The 21,921-nt window shown below is 47.9% G+C and overlaps 9 protein-coding genes across 9 annotated transcripts; 6 read left to right on the top strand and 3 right to left on the bottom strand.

Annotated features, from left to right (window-relative positions):
• Positions 1 to 1,331: 1,331 nt before the first annotated feature.
• Positions 1,332 to 2,228, top strand: N7484_010176 (oxygenase MpaB family protein; the record flags this gene model as incomplete). Its single annotated transcript, XM_057120563.1, has 1 exon — positions 1,332 to 2,228. The coding sequence occupies one exon, from the start codon at positions 1,332 to 1,334 to the stop codon at positions 2,226 to 2,228; it is 897 nt and encodes a 298-aa protein (XP_056970118.1).
• Positions 2,229 to 3,347: 1,119 nt separating this feature from the next.
• On the top strand, positions 3,348 to 5,985 carry N7484_010175 (fungal specific transcription factor domain-containing protein; the record flags this gene model as incomplete). Its single annotated transcript, XM_057120562.1, has 6 exons — positions 3,348 to 3,510; positions 3,539 to 4,023; positions 4,088 to 4,168; positions 4,229 to 4,848; positions 4,915 to 5,103; positions 5,163 to 5,985. 6 exons carry the CDS (start codon positions 3,348 to 3,350, stop codon positions 5,983 to 5,985), a joined length of 2,361 nt encoding a protein of 786 aa, XP_056970117.1.
• A 3,055-nt stretch (positions 5,986 to 9,040) lies between these two features.
• On the top strand, positions 9,041 to 10,596 carry N7484_010174 (OSTA/TMEM184 family protein; the record flags this gene model as incomplete). The annotated part of the gene is made up of 6 exons (XM_057120561.1): positions 9,041 to 9,107; positions 9,181 to 9,328; positions 9,375 to 9,630; positions 9,704 to 9,829; positions 9,892 to 10,041; positions 10,099 to 10,596. The coding sequence occupies 6 exons, from the start codon at positions 9,041 to 9,043 to the stop codon at positions 10,594 to 10,596; spliced, it is 1,245 nt and encodes a 414-aa protein (XP_056970116.1).
• Positions 10,597 to 10,692: 96 nt separating this feature from the next.
• N7484_010173 (sulfatase family protein) lies at positions 10,693 to 12,174 on the bottom strand (the record flags this gene model as incomplete). The annotated part of the gene is made up of 1 exon (XM_057120560.1): positions 10,693 to 12,174. The coding sequence occupies one exon, from the start codon at positions 12,172 to 12,174 to the stop codon at positions 10,693 to 10,695; it is 1,482 nt and encodes a 493-aa protein (XP_056970115.1).
• Positions 12,175 to 13,699: 1,525 nt separating this feature from the next.
• Positions 13,700 to 15,406, top strand: N7484_010172 (putative MFS transporter; the record flags this gene model as incomplete). The annotated part of the gene is made up of 1 exon (XM_057120559.1): positions 13,700 to 15,406. The coding sequence occupies one exon, from the start codon at positions 13,700 to 13,702 to the stop codon at positions 15,404 to 15,406; it is 1,707 nt and encodes a 568-aa protein (XP_056970114.1).
• A 611-nt stretch (positions 15,407 to 16,017) lies between these two features.
• Positions 16,018 to 17,035, top strand: N7484_010171 (uncharacterized protein; the record flags this gene model as incomplete). The annotated part of the gene is made up of 2 exons (XM_057120558.1): positions 16,018 to 16,056; positions 16,115 to 17,035. The coding sequence occupies 2 exons, from the start codon at positions 16,018 to 16,020 to the stop codon at positions 17,033 to 17,035; spliced, it is 960 nt and encodes a 319-aa protein (XP_056970113.1).
• A 197-nt stretch (positions 17,036 to 17,232) lies between these two features.
• N7484_010170 (uncharacterized protein) lies at positions 17,233 to 18,231 on the bottom strand (the record flags this gene model as incomplete). Its single annotated transcript, XM_057120557.1, has 1 exon — positions 17,233 to 18,231. One exon carries the CDS (start codon positions 18,229 to 18,231, stop codon positions 17,233 to 17,235), a length of 999 nt encoding a protein of 332 aa, XP_056970112.1.
• A 396-nt stretch (positions 18,232 to 18,627) lies between these two features.
• On the bottom strand, positions 18,628 to 20,173 carry N7484_010169 (uncharacterized protein; the record flags this gene model as incomplete). The annotated part of the gene is made up of 2 exons (XM_057120556.1): positions 18,628 to 20,073; positions 20,129 to 20,173. 2 exons carry the CDS (start codon positions 20,171 to 20,173, stop codon positions 18,628 to 18,630), a joined length of 1,491 nt encoding a protein of 496 aa, XP_056970111.1.
• Positions 20,174 to 21,230: 1,057 nt separating this feature from the next.
• N7484_010168 (uncharacterized protein) lies at positions 21,231 to 21,598 on the top strand (the record flags this gene model as incomplete). The annotated part of the gene is made up of 2 exons (XM_057120555.1): positions 21,231 to 21,396; positions 21,564 to 21,598. 2 exons carry the CDS (start codon positions 21,231 to 21,233, stop codon positions 21,596 to 21,598), a joined length of 201 nt encoding a protein of 66 aa, XP_056970110.1.
• Between the last annotated feature and the right edge of the window lie 323 nt (positions 21,599 to 21,921).

Raw genomic sequence — 21,921 nt, 5'->3', positions numbered from 1 at the left:
CTATGTTCCACCATAAAGTCCACCATAAACAACATATTCCTGGCCATATCTCTTCGGCCGAAGAACAAAGTACCTCAGGGGTCATACATACCACTTCTCGGAGTCTTGCCTCATCATAGCTACTAAACCAGTCAAATAATCGCACGCGTAGATACTGCACATATTCCGTATAAGGACCACTCATGTCCACCACTCGTTAAATTCCAGGCAGTCTTGAGGCAATTCCTGGCGGCTCCCGCGAACTCTGGCGCATTCCAGGTCCCGGCGAGTCCAGCCCTTGATTTTCGGGGTCAAACTAACTACCCGCTCGTAACGCTTGACACTCCATTCTCTTCGCCTACCATGCTCTCGTCGCTTGAGCTCGCCGTGTTTATCGAACTGTCTGCGTGGTCAGCCACCCAAAGAGAATCCCCCTGCGTCGGTCACCATATGAAGAGGGGAACGCTCGTTGGCAGCACACTCGAAGATGTGCGGGTCGATTCAGCACACAGAACAACCACACAAGCCACAGCTGGACGTACGAGAGAACCACATGGTCCGTTGAGAGAGGTGTAGGAGTGTGTCATTCCATGCTATCTACTAGATGCTAGTTATACTATCCTGGGCCTACCTGCCCACGTACTGAAAACTATTGGTTACGGCCCGAACCGGAAAAACCCTCGGAAAAACTCTATCCGCAAGAACCCGTAATAACAGGTAACAGGGAGTTCCCCACTACAGTAGATAATGCTGCAGTGTAACCTCCGAAAACTGGTCTATTGTGCTTGATATTATATATTTGTTACACTGCGGTATATTTGCTTCTCCATGTGCTGATCTCCACTTTGTCCTCTCTTTCCAAATTCAAGTATTATGACGGTCTGGGAATCAAATGCATGGCAAAATAGACCCATCTACCCCAGAAAACGACGTCGATCTTAACATACCCCACTTTTGCTGTCACTTCATTGTGCATATCTCTCTCTTCACATGGAAGTCTTAAATTTAGGTGCGGTGCTCGACGAAAGATGCCGTCGGGATGGAATGAGCTGAGCTCCCAAGGTTTGGAGAAAAAGCAACCATCATGCCTCTCCCTCAGCAACCGCCCGGTCCGCGGCCCACGAAAGGCAATAATCCACATTGATGAAGGCACATGACAGTTCATTCTATCACAATTGTGATAGATCATATAACATAGACTACCTTTGGGCATGGGTGGTCAATTTAAAGTCAGCTTATTCCAGATCTCTTGCATGTGCACTCTATATTTGCTCTTTAGTTGCAAAATCACACCGTCCCCATATTCTACTCTCAAATTTCGACACCCTGGTTAACGCACGCCAACGCAAGCCATGAGCGAGAAACCCGAAATTGCGCCCATACAGGGGGACGCGGCGCCCGAAGGTGCCCTCGCTAACACTTTGAAGGAGAAAAGCGAGGGTCATCTAGCAGACCCAGGCGTTTTGAATGCACTAGACGAGCCACATAGAATTCAGCAGATCATTCAAGAAGGCCTTTTGCTGGCAGGAGGCGCAGCTGCTATTCTGCTCCAAGTGGCTGAGCCCGGCGTCGGGAAAGGGGTCCATAAGCACAGCGACTTCGCATCCCGACCGCTCGATCGTCTTCGCACTACAATGACATATATCTACTGCATGACATATGGCACTAGAGATGAGAAAAAAGCGATCATAGAGATGGTTCATCGAGTCCATGCTCCCGTCAGTGGGCCCGATTATTCGGCCAATGACCCCGAGCTTCAGCTGTGGGTAGCAGCAACACTCTATGCGGTTGGGACTGATCTTTACCAACGAGTCTTCGGAAACATGGATCAAGAGACTTCTGATGCGATATACCACGAATACTCGATCCTGGCCACATCACTTCGTGTCCCTCCAGGGATGTGGCCTCCGTCCCGTTTGGCCTTTTGGCAATATTGGGATGCCAAAATAGCGACCGTTGAAATCACTGATGACGCAAAGCATGTGGTCGAAGATCTACTCCGAAACAAAAAATTACCAATTCCAATGCGTGCTGTTCTTCCTCTGGTGCGTCTCACTACTACTGAGATGCTTCCCCCGAGAATTCGTGAGGCATACGGCCTGAAGTCCACTAAGATACGAAGAGGGTCTTACCGATTTCTGATGGGGTTCACCAGGGTTACATACCCCCATCTTCCCCGAGTGATTCGAACCTATCCTATGCGGTACTATTTGAAGGATATGCGGCGAAGACTCAGCCAAATGGCTTAGAAAGGACTAGCCTATTCTACGTCCTTCAGGCAACGGATACTTTGTTCGGTTATTTGACGTATATGGCCTAGAATTTTGGCTCACAGACAACTATAGATTAACTTGAGATTAATACATCTTTGCATTTTGCGGGCTCAGTTCATCCTGTGCAGTTGGAAGGTTATTATTATAATTTACACTATCAATACAGTCAAGCTTTGTCTCCGGACATGGTCAACAGTAGACTCCAGGGCTACGTCCACCTTTGTAATGGCTAGGGCCTCAACTTACATTGGTCAAACAGCGCTAATACAGTTCGATGTCATGATACTGGAATCATCTATTGGCTGGCATACCTTTACCAATGATCTGTTCTACATGCCTGGGCTTAGGTTGCCCCACATGCTTATTACGATGATCTATTAACTACTCGTTCCATTAAAGTTTCAGGCTAATCATCGGTTGACTATGACTGGTAACCGTCTCTGGTTATATGGGAGAAAGCATAGGCTGATCAAGTAACCGAGTTCCGCGGCAAAGTATGTGGGGAACCCCGCAATTCCGGGGAGGAGGCGGGGCACATCCTGGTGTTGACAAAGGTGATCATCATATTCACAGCATTTTCGGGGCCTTTGATTACCGTGCCTTACATTTGCGTGCCTCTGCTGTTAACACCATAATGGGCGGTTAAGATGGGTTCTAATTCACCGTGTGACTGGAACAATCATACCTCCTAGTCATTTCCATCTCGGGGTGAAGAACTAACTGAAAAGCAAATCAATATTTATTATTATAAAAAATAAATACGATACTAGGACTAAGGACCTATTCCTAGATCTAGGAGAGTTTAAGAGAGCTTTCTATATTGTAGAAGCATCATCTAATGGCCAACGATCACTTCGTTAGTTGGCATAACCTGCAACTCTAAATTCATTATTTTGTGCACAGATCAGGTGATACTCCCCTAGGCCACCTTGTTAGCTTTGGAAATTCAACTCCTAATTGCTCCCCTGAAATGTTGCTTTCGTGAATTCAGTGCAAAGGCACACCTATGGGTCATCACCTCGCCCTCGTCCTCGCCTCACCCTGAAATTCTGATTCAATGCTACGACGAACTCACAGGGCACCCACAGCCTGTGCATGGTGTCATCACCGCAAGGTATTTCCAACACTGGACTCACCATGAGCGATCCTGACGCCCTAGTTAGGTACGGTGTGATGCATCAATCTCTGGGTCCCCTTGTACTCGCTGCCGTCAAGATGGTCGAACAGACTGTGTCCTGCGACGCAAACTGCCCAATCGGTGAGTCGTGCAGCTTCTTGATTTAGAGAGCGAGGTCAAGCTCACCTTCATAAAAGACCAAGGCTCACACATGCGATCACCTCAATCACCAATGAAAACTCATCACCCGAAGAGCAATTCACTGATATTACCCCACATAATGATAAAGACTTCTACGCTCAAGCTGAGCAATTAAACCATTCAGATCAATCCACAGAATTTGAAAATGCGGGCCCTGAAAAGGCTTCGATATCTGTCCATAACGCGATAATCGACATGGATAAACATGGCTTCTTATGCACCGAAAACTTGAAATGCTTACCATCCGAAGACATTAACTACCTCTTGATTAAAGGCTCTTTGAATGTACCCGATCATGATACGACTAAGGAGTTCGTTGTGAAATACTTTGAAAAACTTCATCCTATGCTTCCAGTTTTGGATGAAGCGCAATTTTGGAGAGCCTTTCGAGGAAACACGATGGATAAAATATCTCTATTCATTTTTCGAGCTCTCATGTTTGCCATATCACCGGTAAGGCTAGCCCATTTACTACGAGACTGGAAGAGAGACAGAATCTCATGCCATTTTTGCATAGTTTATGAGCCTTGATACTTTGCAAAAATGCGGGTTTGTCGACAAGCGAGATGCGCGGAAGCACTTGTACAACAGAGCAAAGGTATGTCACTTCCATACGACTTTTGATGGTGCTTAAGGGTTAATATAGGAGCCCTATTAGCTACTTTTTGATCTCAAAGTCGAGATGAAGCCATCAGCGAAGGCGCAGGGAGCAGTCCTGCTTACACATCATACTTCAGCCATCGCACCTTTAGCAGGAAGCTTATGGCTGACGAGTGCCATCGAGAATGCCATGCTGATAGATGCTCAGCCATCACTGGTGGAAGACTATATCAACGATTCTATGAAAAAGAGACTGTGGTGGTCAATACTACTGCGAGATAGAAGCCTATGCATTGGTCTCCGTCGACGCCCTCAGGTGACCTCACTTAATCTTCATGGCTGTCGGGATTGGCTCCGAGAGCAGGATTTTGAGGACGAAATGCATTCTTCAGAAGTGTACGACTACCAGACAAAGGCTATATTCCTCTCAGCATTGCAAGAGCAATGCACACTAGCAATTCTTTTGACGGACCTTGTTTCATTGATCTTTAATCCTCGATTAACCCCTACAGCGTCATACAGCGAGGATGAATTTGAAAGCCAAATGAACACACTAAATAAAGTCACACATTCGTTAATTCAATGGCACTCTAAAGCGCACTATCCGCCAAATCCTCGAGACAATCGATGTCCCCATCCATCCGCCGCACTAAAAAACATGACATTCATGTATTACCAGTAAGAGACTCCCAGGCTTCTCCATGTTTTATATCCTATCGATTGCTAATGGATTTTCTTCAATAGCACGGCTAGAGTGGATCTGGCACAATATACGGCTCTTTTGATAGAAGAGTATCCGGGCCTTCCACGTCACAGGTACCAGCAGGCAATGATGAGCGTTGGAAGAGATTTGAAGGGTGGAATAGATGGATTGTCTCAAATCATGGAGTATTTCAGTGTTACTGGCCATGTGGACAACCTGCCTTTAAGCATGTAAGTTGCCTCAAGACTTGTGGATGCCAATCACCCAGTAACATCATCCCTGGTGGCAGTCTCGCATATGTGGGTATGCCGCTCGTTGTAGCCGCCATAGACTTGAAGCTTTCACCCTCACGGACCGAAACAGCCGCAAGACAAAGGCGGCTGGATTCATTGAGTAAAATTATTCGACATGCAGAAAGCCTATATGATGTGACGGACTTCGTTGCAGCTGGGACGAATCATATCCTTCAGCTAGCATATATGACTACACAGAATTTCTTCCTTGCCAGAGAAACCTTGCCGACGAAGAACAACACGGGCGAGAGAAATGATTCTACAGGCTGTAACAACATGGACCAAAGTGACCTTTTCAGCCGCTCTTCTTCACCCAAACATACCCGAGCCAAGAATTGGTTAGACGCCTTCATTCTATGCCCTCGCGCCTATCTTCTGATCTCAACATCTGTGGACTACAGCCTCTCCGTGGGCCGCTTACCATACGACAACTCTCTCCCGGCACTCGTGCGGGAAATTTCAAATCAATTTTCGATGTGTCGTCTACCTTGGTCATTGGATGACAAACCACATACATATTTTCCACAATCACGGGTGAATGAACGATTGGACTCCATAGACCTAAGGCCAACAACGGGTGATGGTCATTCATGTGTGGGCGAATCTGGCGGGAATGCAAATGATGAGAATCCAATTCATGAAATTGAATCAACCGCTGGAAAGCTCAATGTCGGAAACCAGGTCAATCCTGCTAGCCGAGGCAACCAGGCTGCGCATGATATGTCATCGAGCCTGGTAAATCTTGACTTCTTCGAAATTGAATCGGACCCGAGATCTCGCTCAATGCTCACTGAATCCTCAATTTGGACTCTCCCATGAATTGAAGACACTTGTAGTCTCTCTTTCGATGCACCCCAACTTCTATCATGCCAGCCCAATGATGGCATTGGGAATGTAATGGATGAGTTCGATTGGGGTTTAGTTCCTTCATCGTTTCATGATCAGCTGGATAGTTAAATTTATTCACACCGGTCATGAGGAAACAAACAAGGTCACAATTGTCATTTATTTAGTAGCACCAAGGACGGTATATTTTCATGATTCTGAAGTGCAGCGATAGTTTTATTACCTGCTTGACTGCCAGGTATCCAAATTTGTAAGGGATCCTTTTACGCTCAGAATCAACAGTCCGAGGCTTTGTTAGTTACCTGCCACAACGCACCCGGCCAATCACTGGTGATTTGTTATTTAGTTAGTTACTTGCGAATTCAGGACCTGGGAAATAAGGCAATCCTTCGCGATGATTACCAGATCGGGTGTGAGGCTGATGGTGGCTCAGTCTCACTCAGCCCCACTCAGCTGCGATGAGCATCATGATTCGGGAACGGTGCCTTCAAAATTATCTCTCTGGTAGCAACTATCTCAAGACTTCATCAGTGGCCTCCTAAACGTTTCTAGTGTCACCAAGAAGGCTTCCAAAGAGACGAATCACAGCATATGTGAGGTAACACGTCGGTCACCGACAAGCATTATCGACCCACTTTCCACAAGGACCCATCCTCAAAATGGTGAATACGGGCTTACCGAGCCGAGACTGTGAAACGTGCCGACAACGCCGGGTGAAGGTGCGTTCGGTTGAAAGCTTGATATAGCAGAAGCGTGAAAAGCCATCGCTAACAGAACAAGTGCGATCTCCTCCGTCCGTCTTGTCGCCGATGTCAGAAAATTGGTCGACCGTGTGTTTATCGAGACCTTAATAATCCTCATATCACGTTTCATGTCCACACACCAACCACTTTTATGAATCGAAAAGGCCGACAATGGCAGCAGCCGACAAATAAAAAAGTTGAGCGTACATCCATAGGCCCTTGTGGACCCCAGCCTGGGTGCTTACTACATACCGAGGCAAGTGATCCTCAGTCCGGTGCGGACCTGCACTTCAGAAAATATTTGAAACCAAACATCCCCCGAGATATCATGGAATCTTGGGACCTTCACATTGTGCCATTGCTTGTGAATCAGTTTTCTTTTCCGACTACGCATGGAGGCCGCACAAATGGATCGTTAGAATGTTTGCCTATCCTGCTGGGCCGCGCCAAGGCGGATTCTACTCTCTGTCTCGCGGCCCATGCAGTAGGATATGTATATCTGGCAAATCAGACTAGCTCACAAAAATCGGCAATTGCGCACAAATCTCTATATGGGAGGACTTTGCGGGGTTTGCGAGCAGATCTATCACACCCTACCCACCAAAAAGAAGATTCGACCCTGTTAGCGGTCTGGTTCTCATCTTTATATGAGGTAAGCCCTCCTCTACATCCTAAATAAATTCAACACGCTCACATTCAATCAGCTCATGCGTGGCGATTGTGGTTCTTACGAGGGCCCAGTGAATTGGGACATTCACAGCAGAGCCCTTGGACATCTATTACGATCAAGAGGCTTCCAACAATTCCAAACACCCACAGGCTGTCAACTTTTTCAAATTGCCTATCATTTCATTGTTCGTCTGTTGTCATGGTTCCTCCGTCAAGGCTCCGCTAATCTTCCAAAAGCAAATTCAATCCTTGAGATCCATCACGGACCCAGCCCCAGAATCTAGGGAATGGTTGAATACGATTCAGTCACGAATGGATACGAAGCAATTATCCTTTGTCCCATCATTCTCCTATGGAGATGAGGTTGCTCGAGCCTGTTGGGTAGCAAACTCATCGTTTCATGAAGCCACATCCACAGTCGGCAAACTTGCAGCTATTGATGGTCTAGTTTACGCCTACGACCATCTCAAAGTCTCGTTGGAGATTTTTGCTGACGAATGCATCTCCTGTCCGTCAGAAAGCAGCATGGATAGATTACAAAGAAACCACAGCGGGCAGTTGCGAATCCGCAATCATGTCGATGCCTGCATTCTTCGTGTGCACACGATCGCGCTAGACCTTTTGTTCAATACAATGGGTCTGACAGATATTTCTGAAAGCTCTGCCGAACGCATTGCCCATCTGCAAGAAATTATCTCCGCTGAATCACAGGTTAAAGGAAAACGCATCTTGAGCACCCTGTCATGTCTTCTCCCGGATAATGGCATCATCTCTCCGAGCTGGGCAGAGTCTCTTAGGATGACGTGGCCTTTAAGGATGATCCTCGCGTCACCAGCAATAGAATCCGAGACTAAGCAGGCAGCAAGCCTTGCCTTGGGAAGAATTGCGCATGAAGTGGGAATCAAGCAGGCAGTGGGTTCATTTCATCCGACCAAGTCGATAGTGTTAAACCGATAGTATAGAGTTCTAAGTCTCAGTCATGTTTCCTCTCGATGAGAATTTAGATGCAAGAATAAGCATGGAAAATTTCGAGGTGGATCCTTGGCAAGGGGACTAGAAAGAGTGGCGGTGCCTGAACCAGAATTTAGTCTACGAAAATGGCGTCCACCTGCATACATCGGCCCAAAACCGTACATTTTGACCAACAAGTTGCGACCAGCTAAGTGAACCTCGGATTCTCTCAATTTAGTATATTCTTTCGATTCAGCTTCTAGTCAGACGCCATGGAGCTAACATTAAAAAGACGCTGATCGGCCCTGTACTTGGTCTTGGCTGGTCTTCGGCGGATAAAGTTTAAACTTAATGCGCTAGCCGCATTAGGATATATCATTCGAGGCTAACCTATCTGGGGTAGTCTTCGCCATGTGGAAGGATCAAAACGTTCAGCTGTTGGGCTAATCGATGTTTAACGTGGGCTATGCTATTGACTCTTGTCAGAATCAAGTGTCATCGCCCGACACCAATGGATATTTAAGGGATGCAGGTCCCCGTGCTGGTGAAGATATCATAGAGATTCATTTCACAGATTTCCCATATATATTCTCTTCCGATCCTAAACAAAGGTCTTCACTATCTTCATAATATTCGATCGCTCATTTGCAATCACTCTTTTCAAAATGGGACTTTTCAACAATGATGGGAAAAGCAACCACACATGTCCCATACCTAAGTCATTTGCTATCGGTATATCTCCCTCCAATGCTTCAACTTTGGAGTGTCATGCCATAGCAGACACAGTGGCTAATCACGTGCACAGTTGCTGATCAAGATATACTTCCGAGCATGTCCTTCTATAGCCTCAACATGATAATCTCTGGAGCGTGTACAGCTTTTGTTTGCGTTGCAATATTCATTTTGATGTTTTGGCACGCCATTCATTTGAGCAAGCCAAGAGAGCAAATCAAGTACGAGATCTCTTATCAAGTATGGAGCCAGGCTGACGTGAGATAGAATCCTCAAAATCTGCTTTTTGATTCCTCTCTACACGATAACATCATTTCTTTCAATATGTTATCCGCATGCTTTTGTTTATCTCACGCCCTGGTTGGATCTTTTCCAGGCGGTCGCGTTGGGGTCGTTCTTCCTTCTGTTGTGCGAATTCATCGCGAGGGATAGTCAGGCCAATGTAGACGTGTTCTTTGTTGCTTTTCAACCACCGCAAAAGAAGGGGAACAAGGCACCTTTGACAGGATTGGAATGGTTCCGTGTAAGTGTGCCGATAAGACAAAAGCTTGTTTATCTTCCTGGGGCTTGCCGAGTCTGACACAATCATTCCGCAGAAACAATGGATTGCAATTTTCCAATACCCAGTTGTTGCACTTCTGACAAGCCTCGCTACCGACTTTACTCAGGTTGCGGGGGTCTATTGTCTGGATAGTAACAAAGTGTACTTTGCGCATCTTTGGGTAAGCCTAAACCAAGCCTATTGGACTTTGTTCAAGTGGAGCTTGCGAGCTAATAGTATTAGTTGACCATTATCACTTCGGTCTCGATCGCATTCGCTGTCATCTCAGTTCTTACCTTCTACCGAACTCTGAAATCTCACCTCGCCAGTCATAAGCCTCTTTCGAAGCTCCTCGCATTTAAATTAATTGTCGGTCTAACATTCCTGGAAAGAGTAAGCAAGAATATCGAATAATGACATGGGAATCAGGATACTAAGTACCACTGTCAGATTATTTTCACCATCCTGCGCTCTACCAATGTTCTCAAATCCACGTCAACATTGAGTTACGCCGATGTCAACATTGGAATTCCCAACCTCGTCATCTGCCTACACATGGTACCATTTTCGATATTTTTCCACTACGCCTATAATGTAGGGCCATACAAGCTTACAAACGGAATTCAGGTCTCCGACCCTAGTCTACAAGAATCTGCAGCTGGTGGTTACCAGAAACCCACCCAAGGTAGCATCCCACGGGGATATGAAGGAGGACCCTTGGGTGTGCGCGCTTGGATTGGGCTCTTCAATCCGATGGAAATTATTCGTGCGATAAAGTTCGGATTAGGTATGGCACAAGCATTTAGAAGACATGATATCGTGACTACTGGAAGCCAAAGTGAATTTGGACCCAATATGAGTCCCGAGCACATGCCCTCGACAGCCTACGGACATGGTTATGCGACATATGAGCGGCTATTGATCCCGAATGAGCAGGGAATGCGCTGAGCAATTGATAGAATATAGAATGTGTCATGGTAGCTAGAAAGATAAAATGGCAATAAGAAGCAGCTTTATTCTTTATGCGATCTTAATAATGGGACTTCAATATGACTCTGGAACATCGTCTCCCCAGCGTGTCTCCTTTACGAATCCTTCACTTTGGTGGTTGCCTGGCTCATTTTGATCAAAGTCCAATCTATCCGGGACCCTTAACCCATTTTTGATGTGATTGCGTATGAACCATAATGAAACTCCATCCCGGTACAGCCAAGGGTCCTCAGTTCGACGTTGCCAGCTCTCCAGTCTCGATCTCAGGTTTTCTAATACTTCTGCATATTCATGGTCCTTCACCAAGTTATTCACTTCATCCGGGTCAATTTCCAAATCATACAGCTCTTCTGGTGCGCGAAAGAAATAATCTTCCAGTCTTCGGCCGCCAATCATGATCTCTTTTTCCGTTGAATTTCGAATATCTTCCCATGAGAGTGACCCGTACAAGTCAGCCGCAAATGGAAAGTCCAAACGCCACGCCAGGTTTCGATGGTACTTGTACCGTCGGTCTCGGATAAAACGAGTCGGCCAATAGTTTGTTACCTCGTGGAAGGTATGAGAGCCGAAGACATGATCGAATTTTGGATATCCAGACGCGGTTCCAAGCAAAGGAAGAAGGGAGCGTCCGAGACGCTTGCCTGCGGGATCCTTCGCCCCTGGATGATTAACAAAATCCAAAACAGTGGGAAGAATATCGACATATGACACCATATTTGTACTGATAGCTGGCGAAGACCCGGGATGTCTTATAATCAAGGGTAGTCGGACTCCAGCATCAAACAGTGTGGTCTTGGAATTGATGAACGGTGGCCCGTTGTCGCTAATGAAAATCACGAGAGTAGACTGAGCCAGGCCTGAATCATCCAGCGCATCCAGAATCATCCCCACGCCTTGATCGAGCCGATGTATCGAGTTGTAGTACTCGGCCAATTCCGATCGAGCTCCAGGAGAATCGGTAATGAATGGCGGAACTTCAACATTCTCTGCATTATAATTGCCTTTAGTAACCCGAGAATCGTATTCCGCGTCATTGCCAAATCCACCCCGGGTTTGATCACGATGAGGATCGTGGAACCCAACAGTCAAGCTAAAAGGCTGATGACTTTGCTTAACGTCATGAAGGAAAGACCTGGCTTGGTCGGCAATAACGGCGACATCACGAGTGACGCTTTCCTTTCTCTCCTTCCAAGGATAGACGTTAGATGGTCCGACATGGATCTTGCCCAAAATACCCGTCCGGTAGCCACTTTGATTCAGTAAGTGGGGCAGAGTTTCGACGTGATCAAAGGTGACGAAATGATGTCGATGACTTGCGAGTCCGTATTGTCCATTCTGATGAGTATGAAGACCGGTATATATGACAGAGCGACTTCCACTACACGAGGCAGTACTCGCAAAGGCATAATCAAACCGAGTGGCCCCATCCGCAAGCCGATCAATATTTGGTGTGAGAATGCTCTTTGACCCGTAGCAGCTCAGTTGTTTTCCGAGGTCATCTGCGATAAGCAGAAGCACATTTTTGTGTTCACTCATGGCAGATTAAATTTCACTGGAGAACCTCGGAAGAGAAAGGCTGTTTGAGGATTGAATGTTTTGAGAGTTGAACCCCGAGGGAACGTATAGGGATGCAGTTGACCCCGCTCCGTCATACTGGCGCGTTGTTCTGAACTCAAGACAGCGCAGCAAAGTAGTGGTGGATTAATTGACATTATATTGCTTGGCAAAAAGCCCAGACCCGAAAGCTTAAGCCTTGAAAGGTGATGTGATACCAGGACATGGAAACGCGATTTACCCTAACGATGATGTGCTCTGGTGTCGGGTAATTAAATCTTGATCTTAGCACGACGCCACCGGATCCGAACTCTTCCCTCTCGTGAAAGAATGAGCTCCTGGCAAGAAATGCTCTCCAAATTTCTATTAAGATGGGCGACTTGTTACATGTACAATCCTGTCGATCTCAACAATGCGGGCGAAAGCCTTTGACCCTAGTCCTGTTCACTCGCATTGTAATCCCCGTTATAAAATCTCGGATTCCAAGCGATAGCTGGTCGGCTCATTCCCCAATTAATTATCTCTTTTACCATATTCCTAACGACCACCGGTCAATCCATCGATCGATACTGGCTCAATATCTTTTTAGAGTTGACATTGTGAATGTGTAGTTCACTAAAGAAGAAATAGTCAACTCGTCTTACATCGTTGTGATCGATAACTATGATTCTCATACATCCCAACTTGCAACACGGCTACGGTGCGCTTTTAACATCAGTCCCCAACAATTGCCTTTGCCGGCATCAGCTTCAAGAGGAGCCCTATGAAGACGATCCCGGGCTCACATCCCCTCACCGGCATAAAGCCATTCTAAAACTAATATCGAATACTAACTGGACCTGGCGGTTAGCATTATGAAACTCAACTGGCGTCAATAAAACTGGTGGAGGGCGTTTGCTGGCAATGACAGTCTCTACGTGACTATTCATGAACCCCACTTTGATCTTAGAGAGCCGTTGAGGAAGTAAAGATAGTCGAGGGTGCTCGCAAATAGTGAGTTCCTCGTCGCTTAGACTGATTGACTGGTAATCGAAAGAATTTCCACCAATACCCTTTCTGTAGGGCTGCCAGCTCATTGGATCCATATATTAGGCTAATATGAGGGCCAAACTGCGAAATTCCATCCAGTCAACCAGGATATTTGATTGGTGTATAAGAGCTGATGCCATCCGCACCCGCATGGCGAATCACCTCGGAAGGGACCAATGCGAACAAATGTGGCGGTAACGAAGGCACATAGTCAACACAGTCCACTCTACGGTTTAGTTACACATTCCGAAGGATAAGGATCGAGATACCTGGAAGAAAAGTACTTTGACATGAGTATCGCACCCAGTTTATATTATGACACCATCATTTCTTCTGATCACGCCCTTGATCACGGTTGCTATTAGCCGGGCTTGTAGCTGGACTTAAATACAGGTACAGTTGCAGAAATGGAAGCGAAAGAATATCTACTCACATTGTATCTCGAATATAAGTGAACGACTTTGACCTTTGTGTCCAGATGGATAAGAGTTCTCATCTAGCAAATGCAGCACCTGCTGGGACCCAGTCCAATGAGGAAGAAACCCTCAAGCAAGGGGGGTTCGTGAATCTAGCAGAGGCCGAACCCACCCGCTCATCGCAGTCACTATTTTCATTCTTTCGTCGCCGCCACGCCAAGAACGACCCCGATGCCACCGCTACAACTCGCAGTGTCTTCGATGACCCGGTGCTGGCAAAATTCTACACGCCCCATCCTGGATACGAGAACCTGCACCGCTTCGACCCACAGGCAAGATGGACATATGGCGAAGAAGCCCGAGTCAGGCGAAAGACCGACTGGAGAATCCTTCTGTGGATTCTAGTCATGTTCTTTGGCCTCAATCTCGACAGAGGCAATTTGGGAAATGCCGCCGCCGACAATCTACTTGAAAATCTGAACCTGACGACCAATGACTATAACAACGCGCAAAATATGTATCGAATAGGGTTTTTGATTGCGGAGATCCCATCGCAGATGATTGGAAAGCGACTTGGGCCGGATCGGTGGATTCCTGTTCAAATCATCCTTTGGAGTTTAGCATCAGGTGGACAATTCTTCATGCATGATCGCGCTGGCTTCTTTGCTTGCCGGTTCCTACTAGGATTCTTTATGGGTGGCTTCATTCCCGACTCCATCCTGTACCTGTCCTACTTCTACACAAAGACCGAAATGCCATTCCGGCTTGCATTGTTCTGGTTTACGGACTCCATGTCCGGTGTCATCGCGTCATTCATTGCCTACGGTGTTTTGCACATGCGCGGGGTGGATGGGCGTGAAGGGTGGAGATGGTTGTTTTTGATTGAGGCGCTCATCAGTCTTGTTATTGGGTGCTTGAGTTTCCTCTTCTTGGTGCCCGGTCCAACGCAAACTCGAACGTGGTGGAATCCAACAGGCATTTTCAACGAGCGGGAAGAGACCATAATCGTCAACCGTGTCCTACGCGATGATCCCTCCAAGGGAGATATGCATAATCGACAAGCCCTTTCCCTTGGTATGCTCTGGCAGAGCTTGAAGGACTTTGATCTATGGCCCATCTATGTCCTCGGGATTCTTTTTGAAATTCCCACGTCCCCTCCAAAGACCTATCTCACCCTTTCGCTTACCGGCATCGGATTTACCACTTTCCAAACAACGCTCCTGTCGATCCCGGTGACCGTCTTCGCCGCAGTAAACCTACTCTTGATTACCGAAATAAGCGAGCGCGTGAATCAAATTTCTCTTGTCGGACTCTTTGCCCAATTATGGTCTCTTCCGCTTCTCATTGTCTTGTATACGTCAGCAGGCACGTTATCCAACTGGGGCCTATACGGTGTCACATTTGTTCTGTTGGGCTGGCCCAATCCACAGGCTGCGCAAGTCGGATGGTGCTCCCGTTTGAGTAACTCCGTTCGAACCCGAGCTGTCAGTGCCGCTCTGTTTAATATCATGATTCAGCTCTCTGGTATCGCCTCTTCGAACATCTACCGAACCGACGATAAGCCCCTCTATCGTCGAGGTAACAGGCAACTTATTGCAATCAATGTCGCTGCTATTATAGCATACGCTCTTGCCAAGGTCTACTACGTTAGTAGAAATCGTTGGAAGAAGACACAGTGGGAGAAAATGAACCAGGAAGAGAGGGCTACCTACTTGGAGACTACTACTGATCAAGGAAATAAGCGCCTGGACTTTTATTTTGATAGCTGAGCGAGCTGTAATGGAGCGAACGATTACTCTGGCTTGCATACAGCCTTGGTACTTTGACGTCGTGTAAGACCAAACTCTATTGAAATGTCAAAGTACATCTCCCTTGCATGGCCAGGTTTGAATTTACTATAGCATGATCCAAGACTCTAATTCAACTATCAGCTCGGCATAAAGCCTTTCTCACGCTGAGTTCCTACTTGCTCAAGGCGTTAAGCCCGATATAGGGCTAAGTCCGGAAAGCTTCAAGAATGATCCCTGTACTTTGTCGATCGATCATGAGTTTACTGTGACAGACCGACCCACTTGCCGAGAGACCAACACTATGATTCCAATTAGAGTTGAATAGATACGAATGGAGGTTAGCGTGAGGGTGAATCGGGTGGAATCCATGGGTCGCGCTAACCTCCGTTCGTTTTCTGTCATATCTCCGGGCCTTAGCTCCGCTCGCTGGAACAACGTTAAGTCCATGATGCTCAAGTTCGACGATATAAATAGAGAATCCATTGCCTCAAATGGCTTGGAGAATCATCATTCCATTCTACTATTCATATTGTGACTCATCTAGATCATTCTTGCAATTCTACCTCTTGTGACTACTGCCCAATCTCACCATGTCGACCGAACCCATCAAAAATGTTGCAATTGTCGGTGTATGTGATCTTCTCTCCCTCTTCCTTCCCTTCTTGTACTCGAACTAACTTGAAACAGGCCAGTGGTCGTATTGGTGGTGCATTCGCCAAGGCTCTATTGGAAACCGGGAAACACAACGTCACTGCCCTCGGACGAGAGGGCAGCAACGGCACATTCCCCGAGGGGGTAAACGTCATCAAAGTCGACTACGATGACGAAGATTCGATTATCAGCGCCCTCAAAGGCCAGCAGTTTCTTGCTATCACCCTTGGGGTTCAGGCACCTCCCGATCTGCATGCGAGAATCACCGCCGCTGCCGGAAAAGCCGGCGTCACTTATATCATGCCCAACGCCTATGGATATCCAGTAGACTCTGCCAGTGACGATACTTACGGTAAACTCGTCGTTGAGCGATTGAAAGATGCCGATAACGGTGTCTCGTCACCAGTTGCGCTTTTCTGTGGATTCTGGTACGAGTGGAGTCTGGCGATTGGTGAGCAGTGGTTCGGCTTCACGATCAAAGATCGGAAAGTCACATTTTTCGACGACGGCAAGCGTACCATCACAGTCAGCACGTGGAACCAATGTGGTCGGGCATTCGCTGCTTTGCTCAGTCTGCCGGAGTCCGGTAGCAGCCCGTGCTTGACAGATTTCAATCAGGTCCGTATGTACAGCTTTCAAGTCTCCCAGCGTGACATGTTGGATAGTCTGAACAGAGTGCTCGGCACAACGGACTCTGACTGGGAGATCAAATATGAGCCCGTCTCCAAGCGCCTCAAGGATGGTGCCGAGGAAATGGCCAAAGGAATCTTCACCGGTTTCCCAAAGATGCTGTACGGAGGTGTATTTCGGGCGGATAATGATAAGAGCGACTTTGCCTCTAACCTCACGGTGGCAAACGAGATCCTCGGTCTGCCCAAGGAGGATCTTGACGAGGCCACAAAGCGGGCAGTGGAGATGGTCGAAGGAGGATGGAATCCCTTTGGAAATTTGGTATAATTGTTTGGTGGTACCTGATGTAACGGCAAATATCTTGATATATGCCCCGGGTGGCCTATGGTCGCAGTAACTTGTTAGATTGATGAATAATTTGATGTTTGTTTTTCAGTATCATCGTACGTACACATGAGTGGAGAAATATTTCAATAGGTCTAACGCTACTCTTGATCTGTCAAGGAATAAACAGCAGCCCTGTCTTACGCGAGGGCCCTTTTCTTCAACCAATGATACGCTTCCGCGTAGATCACATCAGCCTCGCGTTTTAACCTACTCGCCTCTGAATAGCGTCTTCTGTTAGGATGAGTGAAGCCATGAGGGCATCCCAAAGCAAGAGTCCACTTGTAACCCCCCTCCTCAAACGCCTCTTCATGATCCTCCTTGCTCTCAAGACCCGCCAGATTATGGATCATCTCTTGAGCTTCCAGGCGCAACATATCCCACTCCGCACCGACCATGTAGATATTCGCCGGAAGATTCTCTTTCTTTGCGTAGTAGGGACTTAGCAGGGGATCGCGTCTATCCTGGCCAACCGAGACATATCCCCAGTCCAGCCACCAAGAGGACTTTTCCAGGCTATCCCTCGGTCCATCTTGACACGGCCTTAAATCCAACTTCTCATTAGGTGGCTGACCGAAATCGAGAATGGGGTAGTAGGAGATGATTGCTTTGACAATTCCCCTGAAACCAGGCAATTGGGACACCGACAATGCAAGGTTCCCACCGGCACTGAATCCACCTACAACCACGCGCGATTGATCAATAGGCAGAGCCTCATCGCTAAGCACCGCCTTCATGACGCTAGCGAGGTCATAGGTTGGAGTCGGGAACGGATACAGTGGAGCCTTGCGGTAATTTAAGCTCGCGACCATCATCCCTGTCCGCGCGGCCCAAGAAGAACAGAACTCATCATCCACAGTTGCATCGCAGAAAGCAAACCCTCCACTGTGGATATCGAAGTACAAGGCTAACTCCTGTCCACTTTTATACGTTGGCGGAATGAAGAAGCGGCATTCCAGACTCGGCCGGCAGGGATAGCATTTAACGAATGTAGGCCGTGACGCTGGTGTAGAATTGTAGATTCTGCGGTAAGTGAAATAAAGAATTGCGAGGACTTTAAAGATGCAGAGGTGAATCAAACAATTTAAACGATGAATAGATGATAACCGGACTTTAGGCAGCGGTGGGAGGGGTTCCATTGTGGGAATTGTATTGACGTGGAAGTGAAGTTTGTTTGGCCTTGGCTTTGGAATATGATACGTGTGATCACATGGTATAGTCTTGATGCACTAGCCCCTATTATTAGTCGTCATCAGTGAGGCTTCCAGGGTTATAAGGCTGCGTTATTCTCATCGTCATCACATTGTGCTCTTTGGACCGGTCGGGTTGACCAATAGAATGGGCTGATTATGATGAATGTCAACTTTCTCCCACCGCGGAGCTATTCATTGCCCCGGCCCAGACAACCTTGTCACCAGGCAGCATAAATACAGAGCTATGCAATTCTTGATCAATATGAACCCTTTATGGTATTGTAATGGATTAAACATTCATACATTGGATAGTCACTGCTACTATTAATTATACACATTACATTAAGATTTCCAGACACCAACCCGTGCCCTTGTGCCGCTGGTTGGAATCGAGGCCAACTGTGTGGCGAGCTGACCCACGATCTCTCGTTCAGAGCGGATCATCTCGGTTTCGACCATGCGCATGGCACGGAGTTCCTGCATCAGCAGTTGAATATATTCCACGAGACCCTGAGCGACCCGCGTTAGAGCCGACTGTTCCAGACGCTCAACCTCCCCAAAGCCCAAGATATCTAGGGTCTGAAGCTGCCGTGCGCATAGTTCCAGCTTGGCCTGCAAGCCTTGTACTTCTTCTTTCCAAGTCCGGTCCAGCGGATCAACAAAATCAGTCCCATCGAGAACTCTAGAGGTCTCGCGACGTCCCCGGATCTCTTCGGCACGGTCAAACCAGGTCTCTAATGTGGTGACAACGCGAGCATAGCACCCGGTTGCGGTGCAGGTTAGATCCGACACCTCCTGCAAAACCTGAGATAGGATCTGGATTTGTTCGGGAAAGCTTTGCTGCCCATTGTGGTCGCGACAATTTTGTAGCCAGGATCCTAGCGCTTGTGCATTAAGCTGGTATTGGCGCATCTTTTCGTCTCTCTGCGTAGATTGGTATTGGCCCGCAACAGTATTAAATTTCGTCCGTAGTTGGGATTCGCATTCGGTCTTCCATTCTGCATGTCTTTCCAGGGCGCTGGAATGAAAAAGACTCAACTGAAGCAACTCCGTCTGCAAAGCAGCAATGTCCGGCCAGGTCGTCGGAATGAGACCACCCAACGCAGGCGTTTCTCCTGGAGTAGGAGTAGGAGGCTTAATCGGCTTCTTCGGCGAAGACTGCTGTTGGTAGCTTGAAAAGCCCGAACGGAGTTTCGGAGCCGCATCTGGCTGCATTGACTTTGTGTTTGGAGGAATCATCTGACTGCGGTGTCGTGCATGGCCTCTCACGGTCGCCGTTGGATCGGTCTTCACCGGCTGTCTCAGCGAAGACGATCGTGTCGGACGAGGAGGGGGTGGCATCTCTGCCTTCTTTGGAGAAGGGGGTCTGGGGGCGGAAGCTTGCGTCGGCGAACGCAGCGACGGTTTCCGCGGGGATGGCGGTCTAAACGCCGGGGTCGCGGTCGCGGTCTTTGTTGGTACTGAGACATTGCGAGTAGTGGATGGTTTCACAGGCGCAGGGCGCAAGAGACTCTGGCGACGAGTAGGAGCTGTGGTGCTGGTCGGCGGTGTCGCCGTCGGGGTAGGGCCCTGCTTTTCGTTTATCGGTCTCTTGGGTGACGTCTCTCGAGGCCGTCTCTCAGGCGGAGGGAGTCGGGTAGTCGCGCCATCCTCTCGCAGGGGGTTACTGCGCTGAGGTAGAAGCGTTCGAGCCCGATTGGAGGTAACGGTATCTTTAGGGGGTTCCAGGGTAGATGTGGGACGGGCGGGTGCCTTCGCTCCGGGCGCCAGACGAGCGATGTGGGATGTCTGCAGCAATTTAGCCAGTGGAATAAAGCAGGGTTTGAATCTGCCGGAGATTCACCTGACGGGGCTCTCGCAAGGAGGCCGTACGGGTTGGAATGGGCATGATGGATCAAAGCCACATTGCGTGTCACACCCTGATAAGTTGAGTGGAAGTGGTCGCGTCGATCCCAAACGGGAGTCGGAAACAACCGGTGGACCATGCATTGTTTACCTGTGCTCCCCACGGACACTGATGTCCAGTGCGAGTCCCCTCGTCATCCCACCAATCCCCTCTTTCAATTGACATGGAAATATTTTCCAGGGTTTCATTGTGTCTTCTATTGCGGAACCACGGATATACTATTGAAATCGATCGCTAACTACTGACGACTCCATTGATTGAACAATCAACAAAGCCAATCGAGATTAATTCCACGGTCCAAATATGGTATCCGGTTTACTTTCTCCCCGGCTTTTGGAAGTGGTACTGACCAAGGAATCACTCTGATCGAGATCTATATACTCCATTACAGGACCATCGGAAATACGTCTCCTGCGAGATGACGTCGACCACTTACGAATTGGCCAGTCTTTGGGTTTTACCGAATTCGGCTAGAATCTACGCAATCCCACGGCTTGAGCACACTCTATCGGCGGACTAGCTGCCCCTCATGCTCTCACCATTCGCTAGATCGCAGACAAGGTGCTAGCCGTGATGCCCCAGTTGGGCGCCATGCGTAGTGTCGACCCGCCATGACAACACCGTGCAGCAGGAGGGTGAAAGTGAGAGAGAAAAAAAGGAAGTGAAATCATTGAAATCTGAAATCCCCGTATGATACTCCCAGCCCTAAACTCCGGGGGCGAAACCATGAAACAATGGAGAGCGCCGATCCAACGTGGATTTCCTGGGAGTCACCATTGTTTGACTTAATATATCAGATAAGGGATGACGCCAACGACTTTAATGACCTTTAATATGACTTGTGACCGAGGGAATCAGTGAATGAATAGCATGACATTTCCTTAAAACCGGATTTCAATACATTATGCCCGTGGCTGCTCTAGCGGTATTTGGGGGCTTTACCCGATTAACCTACTGGGGCCCCAAAAAGGGATGCGCTCATGAGCTTGAGTAAACATAAAACCCCTTTCCTTCCTCTCTTTCCCTTCACATCACCAACATGGACGCACCTCTTACTATCTCAACCGGTGTCCCCGGTCCCACCGTCGCGTCTCCTGTCACCCTGGATATTGTCCGTTGCTCCCGTTGTCAACAGTCTCTCAGCGTGGGAACCCAGTCCAGCGGCGCCGTCCAGTTCGGCATGAACTCCTACTACTGCAATCGATGTGCGTCCAAGGTCGGATTCGTCCGGTGATCATACAACGCCACTATGAGTTGAAACTCGAACTCCACTGGAATTAATATCTACCAAATATGGAAACCACCGATACACCATCACCACAGGCCTGTCCTTTCTACTGTTCAAGCTGAACAATGAACCCGACATTTCAAGGTCGCTTCGACGACCTTTTCGACTCGCCCGGCTGACCCTCCTTATGGCAGGGCCTGTGCGGGACCCAGTCATTCCCTCGCACGCCGGTCGCAGTGGATTTCTTTCTCCGACCAAATGATCCACTTCATCCTGATATGTACCATACACGAGAGAATCAACCTTGCGCTCCTTTTCAGTGCAGGCGCATGTATCTGGAAATTGGGGGGGAACAGGGAAAGCAGAAGTCGAGAGCTCGGGACCTCGGCATTCGGGGTTTGCTGTATCATATACATTGCTGCATTGCATACACGTTTGAAGCCTGGTATCTTGCATGCTCTTTCTGAGCGATCATTTGCGACGTGTGAATTAGACAGTAGAA

This window comes from Penicillium longicatenatum (assembly GCF_028827895.1).
Source record: "Penicillium longicatenatum strain IBT 33135 chromosome Unknown contig_6_segment0_segment0, whole genome shotgun sequence".
Lineage (NCBI taxonomy): Eukaryota > Fungi > Ascomycota > Eurotiomycetes > Eurotiales > Aspergillaceae > Penicillium > Penicillium longicatenatum.
The sequence above is the reverse complement of the archived record's forward strand: the minus strand, read 5'-3'. Positions and strand labels throughout refer to the sequence as shown.